The following is a 19,557-nucleotide window of genomic DNA, read 5'->3' as shown; positions in this document are numbered from 1 at the left end:
GATTACAAAATATGGCATCGTCTAATGATGTCTTGAGCCAAGAGACAAAAACATGAAAGAGCCAAAGAGGATCATTCAGTACCAACAATCTCGTGTTAAATGGTTGAAAGGCAGAGACAAAAACATGAAAGTTTTTCATGCTCGAGCAAGGATTCAATGTCGAAATAATAAAACATGTGTTCTTGAGGATGGCAAAGGTGCATGGGTTGAGGACTAATTAGACGTGACGTGAATAGCCACGAATTGCTTCTCATCCTTACTTGTGTGAGTCTATCGAATATGTCTATGGAGTTAAATGTGGCTAATTTCACTTATATTACTCTCATTCCTAAAAGTTTTAATCTTGATCCAGTTTGGTCCAATTTGTCTATAAAATCATTGCCATAGTTTTGGTGAACAAATTTAAACATGTCATTCCAAGTTGCATTAGTGACTATTAGAGTACAATCATCCCAAGTCAACAAATCATAGATAGGGGCAAATTTAAGAGGGTATGTAGTCTCTTTATGAATAATGAAAATTTAAGTTAATATATGGTAAAATTGCAATTTATCTCCCCAAAATAAAAATATTATGTTTAGTCCCTTTGAAAATGATGAAATCAAATATTAATAAATGATAAAATTATATTTTGACCTTTTAAAAAATTATAATTAAGTTCTAATTCCCACTAAAAAATATTTTGGATTTGCTCCTGTCATGGTTGCTTATGAACTCCTCAATAAAAACTAAGATGATAGGGAAGAAATAATATTATTGTGTTTAAGCTTAATGTTTTTGTACAGTATTTAAAACGACAAAATATATAAATATTGAAGGCTAAATTTATTATTATACCAATTAAAATTATGTACGGTTGATGAAAGACATTAACGTCATAATTAATTGTCCTCAGTTGCTCCATTTGATATGGATTAATCGCTTCAACTTTTTTGAGAGAGGCCAATTTGATCAATTTCAAAATTGAGAGGAAATAGAGATGTATTTTTATGATTATTATTAATTGTTAAGTTGGGTTGGGTTTTTTTTTAATGGGTATTGAATATTTATATATTGGGTATTTATTTTATTTTGGTCTTGGGTATATAAATGGTTTTGCGTTTAATAATTAAAAATTTATTAAGAAAATATCAAAATCAAAAATCGATAGAAAAATTAATTAAACCGAATTTTGAAACTGATTATATCAATTTTTTTTTCTGTTTATATTTTTTTTTTGCATACCCAAAATAAGCTCTACTAGGAACAATGAACTTTAAGTAGACCTGATCATGGGGTCGGATTTATGCAGAATTTTAGGCCTAGGTCTTATCCAGCCCAAAAAATGAGTTTAAAATTTTGTCCAAGTCTGACCCATATTAAAAATGCTAAACTCAAGCCCGATCTAGCTTGATCGTAATAAATTTTTTAAAGATTTTTTATATAAATATAAATTTTAAAAATATAATACATCAAATACACTAAAAATAGTAAAATAAATGTTTCCCAACAAACTGAAAATTCAAAAAAAAAAAAAGTATAGTCATGTGATTCGGGTTGGGTTGGGCAGGTAAAAAAAATTCAACATGAGGCTCGACCTATTTAGAAAACGGAATTTATTTTTTGTCTAAACTCATTTTTTAGGCCTATATTTTTTCTCATACCCTCTTACTTTTCAGACAGGCCTAATTCAGACTTAAGCGGGTGACCTGCCTCGTAATTAGGTCTAGCTTCAAGTATTGTCTAGAAAGCCCATACTCTCGTTAATTTGGATCTGAAGGAACGGAAAGAGGATCTTATCCACGAAGAGTTTGATCAACATGAAGCTGATTTTATTTGTAACATTCCACTGGCCAGGGACCTTATCCCGGCACTATGTTGACTACAAGCTTCTTATTGGCAAAAGACCAAGCTATGGGCGGCATGGACATGTGTGAAGAAAGCTGTGGAACACAAATTGTGCCTAACAAAGTTAAGGCTTTTTGGGTGAAAAAGCTTGTTATGGGAACCTTCCTACTGCTGCAAAAGCCATCCTCATTGTTGCTTAAAGTGGACAGTTCTTGCAAAGATATGGTATTGACTGGTTTAAAAAGGTTGCCCAAGTTTTAAACCAATGAAATTTTGATACATTCATTATTTTTAATATGGGCCATATATGGGAGTGTGATGGTAAAATGTAAAGTGAGATCTAAAGCTAGTAAAACAAGTCGAGCTTGAAAGTTTGTTTGTGTCAATCTGAGTCTGGAAATGTCTCGACTTAAGAAAATTCAAGTTCGAAAAAACTCGAGATCAAGAAAGCCCAAGCCTGAGTTGATTCTAATTTGAAAAAAGTTCGATTCAAATATGATCGTTTACCAACTCTAATGAGATCAAGGTCCTATAATAGGCTAGACCTATTCATAGACTTGAAGGTCCATTCAAAATTTGAGAGGACTTGAGAAAAAATATTAGGCCTCAAAAATAGGATTGAACAAAAAAAAATATGCCTGTTTAAAATGTGGGATGAACTCGTGTTTGAACATTTAAGGCCCCAATCTTTTTTTTCAGTTTGTAATATTTTATATTATATTATATATTATAGAATTTATAACGTAGTAATATATAATACTACTATAATGTAAATATTAAAAAATGAAGATAATTTAATTAAAAATTTTAATAAATAAACACTACATAAAATTATTAAATATTAAATTAAAATAATACAAGCTAATTAAGTTTTAGCTCGATTGGTATGAGTTGAGAAGGGGCTATTAGTACTTTTAAGTATTATATCAAAAAAATAGATATAACTAGAATTTATAATGAGAATGCTAAAAAATTAAAATAATACAAACATATTCTAATAAGAGCAAAAAAAAGTTCAATCAAGGCAAGAAATAGGGAAATATCGTGCCCGGCTGGTTTTAGATACTACTTTAATCTTTTCTTTAAATTACAATTTTGATCCTTCTATTATCTTTAAAATTAAAATTTAATCTTATAATTTAGTTTTACGTAGTTTAATCTCATTTTTTTTATGAAATATCATGAGTTAGAGTAAACATTTTTCTTTTCTAAGTTGATGAATTAACATGAATTTTTTTAAAAAGCATTAAATTTGACCAATGTTTTTATAATTGGTCCAGTAGTTGAATTGGTTCGAGTAGTTGGTCCAGTTTGATTAAATAAATTATTAAAAAATTATTAAAATAAAAATATTAGAAATAGAAAAATATAGTACAATCACAATTCAATTAGTTTTTAGCCCAATTCACTCGGTCCATACCAGTTTAAAAGTCAATCGATTCAACCTCCTCTGAACTAGTGTACCGACCTATTCCTGATCGATTGATTGATCGATCTGATTATAACAACTTTGATTTCAACATAAAATAAATAGTCTATGTTTGGGATTATGAGTTGGAAAGGATTTTTCTAAAAGAATCCATGACCATATGTTAACGAGGTATTAATTATTCGGATTAATTAATTACATTATATAAATAGATAAACCGAATATAATAAAATAAAATACAAAAGATGAATCCCAAATTTATAGTATAGTATAAGGACCAAAACTAAAAATTTACCTTCCTTTTCTTTAAGAAGACAAAACCATAACGGAAAGAAAAGGAAAGGAAGAAAAAGGAAAAAGCTCCGCCCTTTTTTTACTAAATCTCCAAAATACCCCTGATCCACACTGTTTCTTTTCAAATCACTGGTCTCATTTCCGATAATAAACCTTTTCCTCTCTTTGGTTTTCCTTCTTGATGGAGCTTCAGAGGTGCGAGGAACAGGGCCTGCAAGAACGAAAGGGGCAAAAACGGAAACTTGAGGAAGAAATTCAAGAGGATAGAGATGCTACTCCGCTACCTACCGGCGACGCCCGCCGTGCTCTCTTGGCCGAAGTCACCGCTCAGGTTAAGGTCCTCGACTCCGCCTTCTCCTGGCACGAATCCGATCGCGCCGCTGCCAAGCGTGCCACTCACGTGCTCGCTGAGCTCGCAAAGAACGGTAAATATTTTTGAAATCTCCAGCTTCCGATCTCAGTCTTATTTACACCTTTTTTTAATTTTGTTCTGTTTTTCACTTTTTTTTTGAATTTTCGTTATTAGACATGACTAGTAAAAATGTAGGATATTCGGTACTATCCGATCTTTTTTTATTTTTGGAAATTCGGGTAATGGAATAATTTTTTTAATTCGAATAGAAGATTTACGTTTTAGATTCCGATTTATAAAATATGAAAAAAAAAATATAGTTGCGGAGAAGTTCGAGCCTTGTCAAGTAGTCTTTATTACTAAAAGTTTAAGCTAGTAATCCAATATTAGATATTGTAATGATAACATTTACTTAAAAGTTAAATTATCAAGCGTAATGAAACATAATAATGTTTTAATAGATACTTAATCGGAAATTATTTTTATTAATTATCTTTTAGTATCTTAGAAGTAAACTGTTGTTAATTATGAGTGAATTTGAACTTCAAATTTCTTTATTGTTTGATTTTATCTTTTAACTGCTTTCTATATTCAAACAGATAATGCTATCTAAATCGGATCTGGATAGTAATACTAATATTTTCTAACATAATGGGATTCGCATACAGATGCTCTAATAGTAAACATCCGAACAGCCGCCATCCCTTTTCAGGATGATTGGTAATAAATGTTTTCTTCTTTTAATATTCTCTTTTGCAGAGGAAGTTGTTAATGTGATCGTTGAAGGTGGTGCGATTCCAGCTCTAGTTAAGCATCTGCAAGCACCTTTGTCTGATGAAGGTGACCTAAGCTTGAAGCCTTTTGAGCACGAGGTTGAGAAAGGAAGTGCTTTCGCTTTGGGACTTCTTGCCGTAAAGGTGATTTTATTGAATATTTATATTTTTACAAAAGTAGTCATTATTTATATAGTTTAGTATTTATTGTAGTTAAAGACTTAAAGTTTTGAATTGTATATTGGAAATTCTCTTCTTTCATGGTATGCATGATTTTTTTTTTTTAATTTCTTGTTAGTAGCATTAGTAAATATATGAAGTTTTCTGTAAAATGTTATTTTGGTTAAAAAGTATGTTACATAAGCTGATTTTTTAATATCAATTCTACAGTAGGTATTAGAAATTAAACTTCCAGAAAGTTTGAGGTGTGAAAAGAAAATGATTCTGGTGCATAGAGACGGCATCTGTTCATGCTATCATTATGCAGAAAATACTATCTAGAATTGTTGATTTTATTTCTAAGCCACCAAAGCTTGGTTATGTATTTAGTCTTGTAATTTTCTTTGGTTTTACATGATTTATGTTATGCTAGTGATGCAAATGCAAATAAATGTAGCTTTCACTATTGTTAATCACTGAATCTGCTATTTATTACCTTTGCTGGTAACAGCCAGAACATCAGCAACTTATAGTTGATTCTGGGGCCTTGTCGCATCTTGTGAATTTGTTGAGGCGACACAAGGATAGTTCTACTTCTCGTGCTGTGATCAGTGTCATTAGAAGAGCGGCTGATGCTATCACCAACCTTGCTCATGAGAATAGCAGCATTAAAACCCGTGTCAGGTTTGCTAAAATTGTGCTGTTTTTATTTCAAGTTATTTGTTTAACTTTATGTTTATTCCAATAACTATCTTGATTTGTTTGACAGAATGGAAGGTGGAATTCCACCTCTTGTTGAGTTGCTTGAATTTACTGACACAAAGGTGCAAAGAGCAGCTGCTGGGGCATTACGAACCCTGGCATTCAAAAATGATGAAAACAAGAATCAGGTAACCGACCTGCCTTTGGAAGTTGAATTTGATAAAATTGCCTTCAATGTTTAGTTAATGGAGTGAATACTGTGGCTTTGCAGATCGTTGAATGCAATGCTCTTCCTACTCTCATCTCGATGCTGAGATCAGATGATGCTGCCATACACTATGAAGCGGTAGAATTTTATTGAAACACAAGATACTTTTGCAAATTCCACTGGGTTTTAGTAATTTTTACCAGCTGTAGCGTTAAAAAAAATCTCGTCACCTTGTAGGTTGGTGTGATTGGCAATCTGGTGCATTCATCACCGAACATAAAAAAGGAAGTTCTCGCTGCTGGGGCTTTGCAACCTGTCATTGGTTTGCTTACGTATGTTACTATGCTTCAGTTTTTTACTTTTCTTTTACTTGTCATAGCATGAGTTTTTAGTTGTTACTTTTGGGCTCTTCTCTTGTGTTGCAGTTTATCAAGGTTCTCCCTTATTAATTAATTTGTTTTGTTGGGAAACAGCTCCTGCTGCTCAGAAAGCCAAAGAGAGGCTGCTTTGCTACTTGGGCAATTTGCCGCAACTGATTCTGATTGCAAGGTGAAGAGTGGATTTTCTTTTATACTTTACTAGGATTAAGATACTTCTTCCTTGTTGACTCTGAAATTACTTTCCAAACATTTGAAAGAATTTTGCTTTTCATATAATTTCTTCTGTCCTTGTAGTGATTAAGAGGAGACTGATCCCTATGTTTACTTAATTTCCCTTGACCATTACTTTTTCATTGTTGCTTCTTTTTGGCATGTGCTCTGGATTGCAGGTTCATATTGTACAAAGGGGTGCTGTCAGACCCTTGATTGAAATGCTTCACTCTCCTGATATACAGCTGAAAGAGATGTCAGCCTTTGCTTTGGGGAGGTTGGCACAGGTTATTATTGTTATTTTCTTGGCTGTATCATTTCAGGTTTTTATCAATGCTGTAAATGATGTGTATTGGGTTTTATCTTCATACCTTGCTGATCTTTGTCCTTTTTCCCGAGCTAGTAATTTGTTTACTCCAAATATTTACTTTTTTTTTTTAAAAGACTGAAGTTAATTTTACTTAAAGGATTTTTCCCTGTTTTGAAAAAACTAGCTTACACAAAATTGGTTCCATCAACTGGACTGCTTGTTGTACTCTTGATTTTGCGGTTGTTAAAAGTTGTGCGATGATCATGGCTTTGCAGGAAAATAGCCCATCATCTCAATCCTTGTTTTCCACCAAATTAACTATCCTGCATCTCAAACTTTTCAGGATATGCATTTGCATCTTCCCAAAAGGCACAATGTGATTTGTTTTCTCAATGGTTTTTCTTGTTTAGGAGGTTTCTTTTACACTCAGTGAGGCCTTTTCTAGATGTGTAGGTTTAAAATTTCCAATAATTGTTGTCCTATGCTTCCAAGAAACTTAGTACTCAACTAAAGTTCTTGTTTCTATAAACTGGAACTAGCAGATAGCTCAATCACTAAAAAACAATTTTTGGTGTCAGGACACGCACAATCAAGCTGGTATTGCACATATGGGTGGTTTGGTGCCTTTGTTGAAGCTTCTAGATTCAAAGAATGGATCTTTGCAACACAATGCTGCATTTGCTCTTTATGGTCTTGCAGATAATGAGGTATGGTAGCTTGTTATAGTTGTGACCTGGGAAATTTGTTCTTCTTTTTCTTTTTTGGAGTAACACTGTTTTATTATATTTTTCTTTGCCATAGGATAATGTATCCGACTTTATTAGGGTGGGTGGTGTCCAACGGCTGCAAGATGGAGAATTTATTGTTCAAGTATGTCAACCCTTTCAGATATTGCCTCATACTCTCCCCTTAGTTTTCATGCTGCTAATTACTTAATTGCTGCATTATATCCATAAGAGCTCAAAACTTTCCCTTCCCATTCTGTGTTTTTATTCGTTTTAACTGATTAAATATCGGAAATGGTAATTTTTAGGCGACAAAAGACTGTGTAGCCAAGACATTGAAAAGACTAGAGGAGAAGATTCATGGGCGAGTAAGCATTTTCATTCCTTTAACATCCTTTACCCTTATTTATTTAGTATATTTTCTGTTTGGGCTGTTGAATGACCAAGCTCTTCGTTGCTCTTTTATGTTTTAGGTCTCATTAAATGTGTATCTTTACTCTCTGATATTTTGGTTTTAATAATCTTTTGTAGGTTTTGAACCATTTGCTGTATCTGATGCGTGTAGCCGAGAAGCCTGTCCAAAGACGAGTGGCTTTTGCTCTAGCTCATCTTTGTTCTCCTGATGATCAGAGAACTATATTCATTGATAATAATGGTCATATCCTTTTACCCTTCTTCCGTTATCCCAAAATCATTCATTCATATTGCATTAATGGAGCACACATGTTGTGTTTTTGTTGCTTCGGGAGGTTGATTATGCTCTATTTTCATGCAGGACTTGAGTTGCTTCTTGGGCTTCTTGGTTCTACGAACCCTAAACAGCAACTTGATGGTGCTGTAGCTCTGTACAAGTTGGCCAACAAAGCTATGACGCTTTCTCCTATGGATGCAGCTCCCCCTTCTCCAACACCACAGGCAAGTTTGAAAAAGTTGGTTAATATAGTCCCATGCATTTCGAAGTGTACTCAGGAACCAAATGAAAAACCAATAATCGTGATTATAAGAGTTCTTTTTACAGATTTTTTCGATGTTTCTTTATGTAATCATTTCAAACTGCAGAAATGGAATGACAACTTTCTGTTAATTGGTTCAGATGTAGGGGAATACTTTATACATTTGGAAGTTATATATTAAGCTTCTGTTATAACATATGATTTAATGCAGGTCTATTTGGGGGAGCAATACGTCAACAATGCTACATTATCTGATGTTACTTTCCTAGTTGAAGGTTGTTTAACAATCCGCTTGCTTAAAGCTTTGATACTTGCTATGGAGAAACATTCGATGATAGAAGAAATACAGCTTTTGTTTTAATTAAGATTTTTTCCTCTTTTCTTCTGCAGGTAGACGGTTCTATGCGCACAGAATCTGCCTTCTTGCTTCTTCAGATGCATTTCGTGCTATGTTTGATGGTGGTTATCGGGTGAGTTCCCTTCTGTGGTGTTTTAATGTTCCAGTTGGTTGTCCTTCCTCTTCCAGATCGGTGCCTAGGGTTTCTTTCCCCCTTGGTGTTCGGGTGAAAATTATGTTCTTATTTTGTTCTTTGTTAAAAGTATTAGTACTCTAGTTCTAAGTTTAGCTTTGAACTTAAAATGTAGCTGGCTTATTTTGCAGGAAAAAGATGCAAGGGATATTGAAATTCCAAACATTAGATGGGAGGTTTTCGAGTTGATGATGCGGTATTACAAATTCTTCGATCTGGATATATAAACACTGGATTTACTTCATTTTGTTTATTTTGATCATCATTTTATGTAGTTGACTTCGTTTCTTTGTACAGATTTATATACACTGGATCAGTAGATGTTTCATTGGATATTGCACAAGATCTGCTTGGAGCTGCTGATCAATATCTTTTGGAAGGGCTTAAGCGACTCTGTGAGTACACCATTGCACAGGTGAGCTAAAACTAAGGTTGTCTATATATAGATATTTCGAATCCTTTTGCTGCTTTGAAATCGGGAATTGATGTTTGATTACTTCTATGCTTGGGTTGAAGGATGTAACACTGGACAATGTTTCTAGCATGTACGAACTCTCCGAAGCTTTTCATGCTATATCATTGAGGCACACTTGCATTTTGTTTATCTTGGAGCATTTCTCTCAATTGAGCGACAGACCCGGGTGTGTATTTCTGCCACATCTCTGCATTTAGCAGTACAAAGAACATCATACAGTATTTAACTACTTGTTTTAGTCATCCGTGTGCGTGATAATTCCTTGATAAATGCTTTCAGTCGGTGTAGTACCATCAGTTAGAATTTTGGAATGATAAAAGTGAATTTGGGCTATTTGAAGTAGGTTCGACCGTCATGTTGGTATCGATTTTGTGTTTTTGCATATTAAAATCTATGACCGGCGGCTGAAAGTTTTCACTCATGTTAAATATTATCGCAGGCACTCACATCTGATCCAGCGTATAATTCCAGAGATCCGCAATTACTTTGCGAAAGCGCTTACGAATCCTAACCCACATAACCAGCGGCCGTAGAAGGCAACCAGTGGCTGTAGAAGGCTGGTTTTTAACTCATCTCATCTCTAACAAGATACGTTGATGTACAGAAATGTAGTAGCTGTTGTTGATGTGGAGCCAATTGAAGGTTCTCTAATTCGTTTCTTTGTAGCACGGTTCGTAATCGTTTCCGATGCCCGAGTTGTTTCGTGGTGTTTGTAGAAAACAAGGTGTAAGTTTCTCATTTTAATTCATTGTCTTGTCTGCATTTAGATGTTTACACGAACAAAAACCTGTATCACGATTTGTTAGCTATTGGACTTTGCTTTATTAACTTCTGTGTATATCCTTACGTAGAATCTGATCGGAACTAGGGCATATATTGTTTCATAAACTAACAAGATCTGTAGCTTTAAAGGTTTAAACACAGTATCTTTGAGGATCGCTTTCAAAAGATAGGTGTAATGATATGGTCTACAAAAGTTAGAGCCAAAGGTTATGTTATATGGTTTACAAAAGTATGATTGGATGCATATATGAATCTTGTTTTGGAGGGTCGATTCTTGATTGGTCCTCCAACAACTGAAGGTATTGTCTTTTGAGAGTTGTCTTCTTATAATGTCGAGAGCTGGTGTGCAGTGAACGATTGTCCTGAGGGTCTAGTTCACAGAGTTGGGAGTGCCTTGACTGTGCATGGGTGTACGGTCACTCACCAAGGGGAAGTGGTACCACCTTCCCTAAAAGGTGACCAATATGATATAGGTTATGGGTTCAAACCCTATCAAGGGTAAGGCGCTCAAGTCCCCTTGATGGGTGACGGTATGCCTATGTGCAGCCGATGCACTCTTGGCATTGTGAACCAGGTTTTTAAGGTAGCCACTCATAGCACGCTAATTATCAATTAAGTACGCGACTATTTTGTAAACTTTTCATAATTGAGTGATCAAAAAGGAAATTTATTAGTTGTTAGTGACCATTTTGTAATATTTCATAGTTGGGTAATAAAAAAAATCATAGTTGAAATATAGCCTACTCAAAAAATAATTTAAAAAATTTTATTTAAATCATTGAACTATTTGAAAATTTTTAAGTTATTGAGATGTGAAGTTTTATTTTTAAAGACCAAGTAGATAACTTCAAATGGCAATTTAATGATTGGTAAGTAGAGCATATTTTAAATAAGTCAAATAGTTTTTAAGAAAAAAATTATTTAAATTTTAATTCGTATTTCATAAAAGAACTGAAGTGTAGAAGATAACTTTCAATCAAACGAAAAAGACCAACTCATTTTAAACTCGATTATGAGATAATTTTATTCACACCAGATTAATAGAATGCTTAAATACAAATACAGATTGCATACTATATAAATGCGTCAAATATTAATACCATTCATTGACAAGACGTGCCATGTGCGGCCCGCAAGTGAAAAGAATACGTTGAAATGTTGTCAAGTTCCGTTGATTAAATGCTGCACTCTTTCTTTCAATTATATACATTAGAAAGAAAAAAAAGTACATTCCATTAAAGCAGCCATCATATAACGGCTAAGGCCTAAAAGGAAGGGTGATAGCAAAATAGAAAATAACATTAGGAAATAAAATTAATAAAAAATTTCACACTAAAAGAAAGAAAGGGCTTGAAAATCACATTTAGGGACGGACTTTACAAGAAGAGACGGTGGAAATGGAGTCAAAATCTATGAAAATAATAGAGGTGTTGTCCTTTGTGCGCTGAGTTCTAGCCTCATCCAACATTACTTCAGCAATCTTCTCTGCCAAATTCTCCGTTTCTGTCGGATGTCTCTCCCTCGTCTACACGGTCAATTATAAGATCAGGTTAAAATATAAATTTGTTGTTTCGGTCTCAGGTCATTAAGGTTCGGTTATCGGTTTTTCAGGTCTAGTCATTTCTAATACGGGTAATTTCAGTTTTGAGTTGTTTCAGTCTCAGGTCATTCGGATTTGCCTATTGATTTTCCAGAGCTAGTAATTTCAGGTTTTGGCACTCAAGTTTGGGTATTTCGGGTATGAATCATTCCGAGTTCAGATTATTTCAGATTCAGGTAATCTTTGGTTTGAATCTTTTCTGGATTCAGGTTGGGCAGGTTCAAGTTGCTGACTTTGAACGGTTAAATCGGGTAGGAAGATTCGGGTTAATCAAGTTGGGACCACAAGTCTAGAAACTGTATATTATATATAATGTTACAATAATAACAATAATACCTGTACAACTAACTGAACTGCCTTCTTAAAGCTAACAACATCCCACAATCCATCACTGCAATCAGTGCACAAATCAGATCCACATTTCAACCATGTCAAACAAAATGTCCAAATAATAAAGAGAGTCCAAACAAGAAAAACACGAGAAGGCTGGTTAGGAAAGGTAAATAAAACAAAAAGGTGTTAATGACAAGCTACAATGGATCATATTATGCGAGCTAAACCCAAAAATGTAGATAAAACATGGCTTTAGTGACAGACTATATTTACCCGGACTCGGAAGTTAATGTCTGTTGAGGGGGAGGTCGACTTCTTCCAGAGAAATCTTCAAAGTGTCATCTATCGGAAGCCGACAGCTAAATCAATTGTTACCATGCTCGTCTCAAGCACTTGGACTCTCGCTAGAGTCGAGAGATAAAACCCCGACTAGAGACAATACCAAACCATTGAAGGGTTAGTCGGCTCCCAACAAATGACATTTAAAAGACTTTTCCGGAAGGAGATGGCCTCTACTCAACAAATGCTCCCCTCAAGACGACCTATAAGCTATAGGTTGGGCGTTCAAACCCTACCATAGGCAAACGTCCACATTTCCTTTGGTAGGTGACTATGCACTGATTTTGACAAGGCGTTCCTGCTCTATGAACCTATCACCTCAGGCACTAGGGCTTTCTAGAGTCGGGAGACAACCCCAACTAGGGGACAATACCGACCCGTAGAGAGGTCCGCTGGCTCCCAACGGATGACAATTAAAAAACTCCAAAACGAGTTGGCCTCCCCTCAACAATGTCTAATATGGATATCCTTTTGATATAGGTATGCTCAAAATTTTTTTATGGGTTTTTCATATATTTGGAAGATCAATCCCTCCATACTAATGTACAAATCTATGTCAGACACCAATGCTTTAGGAAAAATGAAGAGTCCAGATAAAGTAGATGACAAAATACCCCTACAACAATGGCAATACATTTTAGCGTACAAAAATTCCCAACAGTGACAGAAAAATAGAATCACCTTGCCAGTAGTGCAAATGCGCCACTTGATTTTTTGAGATGCACGACTTGACTAATATAAGGCTCGGAACTAAAGCGAGAATCTTGCTGTTTCACAAATTTGTCTCCAAGCATCCTAGCGAGGTTCAAACCTGAAATGGAATGGTCAAATATGCAAATGATGTACCTTAATTTTGTGATGCTGCTGAATCCTGACAGTAATGACTAGATGCAGAAATTTGCACTTACCACATAACCGTGTTTCCCCATCTTTTAATGGTTCCCCTATTCCTTCAATTCGGAGTCTTTCAGAACAACTCGTTACTTTATGGTCTTCAGTCATCTTAATCTGTTTACCGTCCATGCTGTCATTAAAATTGTATTGGGTCATAAGTACAATAACAGAAGCTATTATCATAATAACCATTTTGCTTCTAAATAGACGATGAGAAGATAAGAAAATTATACCAAAAAATAGAAAAATGGAGAGAATTCTGCTCAAGGTAAGACAGAAATAAGATAGATTGACAGTACAAGAAGCATCCAGCAAAGCAATCAAACTAAAATTGTCACTATTATCAGTACTTCAATATAAAGGCATGGTTAGATGAATCCGAGACTAGAATGACAGCACTTAAGGTATGTTTGGTTGAGTGTAAAAGAAGGATAAAAAGGGGGAATGAAAAATAATCATTTTCTATCATTCTTCCAATTGAAATGATAAGAGGCAAGAAAATGAGAGATGTAAGTTAGTTCAAAATTATACAGTTTTCCAAAGTTCCATTTTCTTTCCTCTTATTTTTCAACTCTACCAAGCAATGAATGAAAAAAATATACTTTTTCTTTCTATTTTCCCTTTTTTCCTACCAAACACACACCAATGGAAAGAAAACATATATTTTCTACCTTTCTATTTTTCTACTCCAATTTTCCATATTTTCCATTTTCTTTCTATTCTACCTAGCAAAACCTTAGCACAAGTAGCTTCTAACATATGCCAATAGCTTTCTTTACAAATTGCTGAAAGCAACCCATCCTGTATTTTTAACTTTCAAATCAAAATATTCCTAAGAATAGCAGACAACTAATTCTGAGTGAACCCATATTTTACACAATGGAATTTGATCGTAAAATAACATTCACCTTACAGCTCCTACGAATTGGAATAATAAGAATAGAAACACTTACTTTATAAAACATGCAGAATCTCCAACATTTGCACATTGTGCAAAAAAGTTTTCATCAGCATCAGCCCAAACCAGAAGCAGTGTCGCCGTACAGCCCTGCAAGTAAAAAACTATGATGATATACAAAAAAAACCAACTTCAATGAAGGCAGAAAAAAGGGTCCATAATTGAAAATAAACAATTAAATCTAGTGAAGACCAAAAGGCCACGAAAAGTCCAAAGAAGAGAAAATGCAACAGCTAGAATATTTATATTATTATTCAACAATAAAGAGTTCTAGCATAGTACAAACCATTACAAAAAGGGAAAGGATAAATACAACATACAAAGGCGTTCTATGCTACATGCACTCTTCATTTTCCTTAAAGTATCTAGGTCTGGTGCCTGCGTTCGACACATTTGGGCACGAGTATAGAGTATCATCTTCCAAGTATATGGAAAAACTTCGAAAAAGTTTAAGTACACTTGTGTCGGACACATACCCATATCTGATACCCCCGTTTCCAGGTTAACATAGAGGATATTAAGGTGCATTCCGGTGCACTATGAGAGATTAGCCAATGAAAGGGCAAACAGAACCGCAAAGTAAATAAGATAAAACAGGGGAAGGAAAAACCTCATAATAGTTATTCATAGAAGCTTCTGTCTGAGAGAATGCATCTCTGAGAACATCTGAGGCATCTTGTTCTGACACAACCCTCTCTCTTTTTACAGAGTCCGCTAAAATGGTAGCAACCATCTCAGGCAGAATCCTAGACATCAAATTCTTCAAATTTTAGTAAAATAGTTCCTTAAAAATCAAAATAATGGCTAACAAAAGGCAGAATTACTAGTGTTTTGTCCTATCAGAAACCTTAGATCTGAAATTCAAAGCTTCAGACTACAGGAGAAGAGCAATTCAGGCATTCAGTATGGAACTTGCCAATTTAGAATAAGCACGAGACAACACAGAAGAACATGTATATACATGTATCAAAGAGTACAAAAGAAAAACAAACTCTAAAAACTATGAGGACAACATTAATTTTGTATAGCCATAACACTCCATCTGTGGACACGGTGGGAAAACAAGCACATTACTAGCCACAAACCCTGGCAAGAACACACTCAAGATGAGAACAGGAGACTAACTTGCTTGCGGATTTAGCTGCAACAACACCACCATGTCCATCACAGATACCAAAAACTCCAAACTGCAATATCAGCACAAAAAAAATATCGAATTCTGTTGCTTCTGGAAGAAGCAGAAAAATATCAACTAAAATATCAAAAATTGAAAACCTGATAAATGCCAGGAAGAGGCCAATGATAATAGCAAACATCTTCCATTGGAAGCTTCTTTCCTCCTCGACGCAATGACATAGGGTCTGAAGTCATACCAACTCCAAAAGGGACCAGACGCTCATTGTGGGATGAAATATGAACCTGTTACAGGAGAAAAATAAAAAAAAACAATCAGTAAAAATAGCTTCAAATCCAATATGCCATGCATTACAAACAAAAATGGTCATATTATATGCACTGACCGCATAAAAGAAATTACTTAAACAACAAAAGAATCCATCAGAAAACTCAAGCAGTTAAGTGAACAATCATGTCCACAATCCCATTACCATAAATGATCTTCTCTTATTGATTGGACAACAAGCTATCTATCATAACTGATTTGCACCATTGCTGTTCAGTTCCTCAATTTATCTTAGCAACATAGAAGAATAGTTATGGAACATAAGCAGATGAGAGTTCCTTGGGAATAAATAAAAAATTTTCAACAAATAGAATTAAAAAAAAGTTAAATATTTTTAGAACGTCAAATGTATATATTGCTTGTGGCATTTGACACAATTTCTTAAAAGGTACTTAACATTAGTGAGATGATCCTGAGTAGAAAAAGGAAAGAAAGGAAGTCATTTCTAAACTCATGTTCCCAGATTACGACAATCTCATCAAACTGCTAAAATAAAATTTTACTAGTTTGCAAATACTCCAATATCCTGAAGAAGTGAATAAAGAGAAGATCTTGTTCATGCAAACTCCAATACATATAGATATATTACAATTTATCTAGAAAATTTGACATTTTTAAAAGCAAAAGTGCCAGAACTACAAGTAAATTGAAAAGAAGTTGACTTACATAAATGTTTGAGGTTGTGCCAACTGTTATTGTGTCTCCACTTGCAAGTTCCACTGGGTCACCCCATAGCCTACTTCCAGGATCAGGATGATTAATTGGACGAGAATTCAACAGTGTCCCGTTCAGACTACCCATGTCCACCAGTTCCCATCTCAATTTCTATAAAGTTTGTACACATTTAAAACACTTAGTGAACCATACATACATAATGCAACAAAATGCAAATCATGTCATTCAACTTATAAGGAGTTTACATTTAAATTCCAAGTTATCATTGCATGCTTTCCAGAAACCTCATAATCCTTCAATAATAAATAACTTGGAGGAACTCTTCCAAGGGTCAATGGTAGCCTTGCAGTGCTTGTTGACAGTACAGAACAATGAAGTCCACAAGAAGGACCCGAGACAACCTGAAGAGAGAGGCAACTTCCTGCACTTCTAACAGAAAGATATAATTACATGCTTCACATATTCAGTCTAATAGAAATAGACCAACATTTTAATCTCCTTATAGAAAAGGAAAATTACTTTGATCACTGATAGCGTCGGTGTTGGGCACAGACTCTTGTGGTCTATCATTTTCCGTGCCAAATCTCAAGTTTTGACTTTGGTTTTCTGGTCTACCATGTTTTTGCAGTTCAACTAAGTGCTCTGTCACCACTCGACGCTTTAGTGTCTGACCAACCAAAATACCATCTAAAGGATCAGATACATCTCCAACCACACTATCACCTGTAAAGAGAAAAACATTAGCATTCGTGGTTGCCTAAGCCGAATAGTCATAAGTATAAAGAGAAAATTAACAAAAGATGGAGGCATAAAAGTTAATACCCAGAGCCAAACGGCGAGATGCAGAGGAAAGCCGTTGTTTGTGAACAAGTCCCTCAGTACGAGGTGGCCGCAGAAGAGCTGCATTTAGGTGACACTCTCCTTCTAAGTCATAGTTTCTTGTCAAATCATTGCTTTGATCTTGAGCCAGATCTACATCATTTGATACAAGAGGTCTCTCCAACTCACCAACCTGGAATAAATGTAAACTGTCAAACATATGACGACCATAAGAGTTTCAAACAGAAACAAACCATAAAAGTTTCTGGGTTTTTCATTTTTTTTGGGGGGGGGGGGAGGGGTGGACTAAACAGAAAGAAAATAATAACTAGACACAAATGTTATCACAAGTTTCAGATTTAGGTAAGGAAAAACTCGGCAAGTTTAAAGAAAGATCCCAAGTCTTCCTTCCATAACATGCACTTTGTGTTTGGATTGATAGGAGAAAAGTTAAAGAGAAACAGAGAGAAATCAACTAAAGTGAAATTTAATTTCAATAAAGTTGTGTTTTGATATATGACAGAAGAAATGAAGAAGATGATGAGTAAATTATATGATATCAGGATTGTTGCTCCATCTTTTACTTAAGAGGATATAATTGGAAAATCAGTCTATTGGCTGGTTGGTTTCATTACTTCCAATCCAAATTTCTCACTTACTGAGAGTTCAAAAATGAATTATAAGATAAATTGCAAATGAAAATGAAATTAACCACTTTTCTCTTCTGGCCAGCTTTTGCATCCAAGCAATAGAAATCAACAAAGGAATTGATGGAAAGTGTGGAATGTCACTTACTAAAACTAATGTTTGATAAAAAATTTATTCGTTCCATTGAAAAGGAAAAACACAAATCCTAAACTACCATAATGGATGCATATATATTTCTAAAAACGATAACTTAAAAAGTACCCTTAGGATAGGCATTTATTCTTAGCAAATACGCATTAAGTGGTCAGTTATTGTCAACAAACTCAGAATGAATGTCATGGATCTCTGAGCATATTACCTACCATATTAAATCCACCAAATTACTTGCCATAACTGATATTCATTGTTGAAATCTACAATTTCAAAACAGCTGGTGAAAAAGAGTACATATCAAACGTCATATCCAGTACTCAAGAATCAAATTGACATTTCAAACAACTAATATAAAACAGATAACATTTTACACATCAATCATCTTTTGATCCACTTGAAAAGTGGATACTCCTCTAACATCAATATAAAATCTACGAACAGGCTGCATTGATTCATTGCACACAAAGTAGCTAACATATGAATCAACCTAATAATCTTCTAGAAAATCAATCTCAAAATCAACTTGCAAGAAAAAAAACTGTAACCACCAGAAATCATCAAATATGTATTAACAAATAAGACCTCAAAAAAAAAAATCCAGCTCTACCTAAGCTCAAAAGGAAAGATCCGCAATCTCGAATTTACAATCATACAAAAACAATGCTGATGCAATAACTAAAGAGATTTCTCTTAAGATCTAAAGAAAACTTTGCGTCAGAAAAAATGAAATAAATCTTTTGATCCGCTTGAAAACCATATACTCCTCTAACATCAATATAAAATCTACGACTAGGCCGCATTGATTCATTGCACATGAAACAGCTAATATAAGAATCAACCTAATGATTTTCCAGCAAATCAGTCTCGAAATCAACTTTTTTTTTTTAAATTGTAACTACCAGAAATCATCAAAAATGCATTTTAACAAATAGGACCTCAAAGAAAAATACAAATCCAGTTCCACCTAAGCTCAAAGGCGATGATCCGCAATCTCGAATTTACAATCACTAAAGATGAAATAGATTTCTCTTACGATCCAAAGAAATAACACTTCGCATCATAAAATATTAACAAAAAAGAAAAAAAAAGAAGGGAAGATGATATTGAGAATGGAAATGAACGGAGAGAAGAAGGTGTACCTTGATAGCACGACAGCGAGAGGGGTAGGAGAAGAAGCGCCATGGTTTGAAGGCGAAGACGATGATGATGATGATGATGATGATGATAAGGATCAACATAAGGAGAAGGAGGGTGAAAACGACAATGCTTTGTAGCATCGCCATCGTCGTCTCGCGCTCTCTCTCATCATAGATTTCGGATTGGGCTTCCCTCTTGGCGTGAACCTCGCTTTGAATTGGTCGCCTCCTACCCTCACTGCCTCCAATTTCTTTTTCCTTTAATTGTGGTTTTTCCCCTGAACGTCTGTAATAGAAATTTATCCAATTGATATATTTTATGAATTATTTATCAATATGGCTTTTTTCCCCCACAAAACGTTTGTATTTGGATAGGGCTGGCCTTTATTTATTTGGTTCGCGTTTGCTCAAAAGAGTAGTTAATATTTCA

At 34.6% G+C, this 19,557-nt stretch overlaps 2 protein-coding genes across 4 annotated transcripts; one reads left to right on the top strand and one right to left on the bottom strand.

Annotated features, from left to right (window-relative positions):
* Positions 1-3,571: 3,571 nt before the first annotated feature.
* Positions 3,572-10,155, top strand: LOC107927756 (ARM REPEAT PROTEIN INTERACTING WITH ABF2). Its single transcript, XM_016858858.2, has 19 exons — positions 3,572-3,975; positions 4,662-4,819; positions 5,346-5,518; positions 5,604-5,724; positions 5,808-5,882; positions 5,982-6,076; positions 6,218-6,293; positions 6,514-6,621; positions 7,223-7,351; positions 7,446-7,514; positions 7,678-7,737; positions 7,901-8,024; positions 8,145-8,284; positions 8,534-8,597; positions 8,713-8,792; positions 8,984-9,048; positions 9,150-9,267; positions 9,369-9,493; positions 9,767-10,155. The coding sequence occupies exons 1-19, from the start codon at positions 3,732-3,734 to the stop codon at positions 9,858-9,860; spliced, it is 2,118 nt and encodes a 705-aa protein (XP_016714347.1). The 5' UTR covers positions 3,572-3,731; the 3' UTR covers positions 9,861-10,155.
* A 1,126-nt stretch (positions 10,156-11,281) lies between these two features.
* On the bottom strand, positions 11,282-19,526 carry LOC107927788 (protein phosphatase 2C 70). Of its 3 annotated transcripts, none has more exons than XM_041088113.1 (14): positions 19,131-19,315; positions 18,201-18,268; positions 17,194-17,383; positions 16,891-17,094; positions 16,617-16,792; positions 16,363-16,521; positions 15,510-15,653; positions 15,360-15,421; positions 14,845-14,980; positions 14,230-14,324; positions 13,291-13,406; positions 13,064-13,193; positions 12,047-12,101; positions 11,282-11,635 (listed from the first exon to the last, which is right to left on the bottom strand). In XM_041088113.1, exons 2-14 carry the CDS (start codon positions 18,201-18,203, stop codon positions 11,474-11,476), a joined length of 1,632 nt encoding a protein of 543 aa, XP_040944047.1. In that variant the 5' UTR covers positions 18,204-18,268; positions 19,131-19,315; the 3' UTR covers positions 11,282-11,473. The 3 variants fall into 3 exon arrangements, with proteins under 3 accessions (XP_040944047.1, XP_040944046.1, XP_040944045.1); XM_041088112.1 differs by having other exon boundaries at positions 18,201-18,251; positions 19,131-19,309; XM_041088111.1 differs by lacking the exon at positions 18,201-18,268 and having other exon boundaries at positions 19,131-19,526.
* Positions 19,527-19,557: the final 31 nt, after the last annotated feature.

The sequence above is a fragment of the Gossypium hirsutum genome, chromosome D02 (genome assembly GCF_007990345.1).
Source record: "Gossypium hirsutum isolate 1008001.06 chromosome D02, Gossypium_hirsutum_v2.1, whole genome shotgun sequence".
NCBI lineage: Eukaryota > Viridiplantae > Streptophyta > Magnoliopsida > Malvales > Malvaceae > Gossypium > Gossypium hirsutum.
Note: the sequence above shows the minus strand (reverse complement) of the source record. Positions and strands in the feature narration are given on the sequence as shown.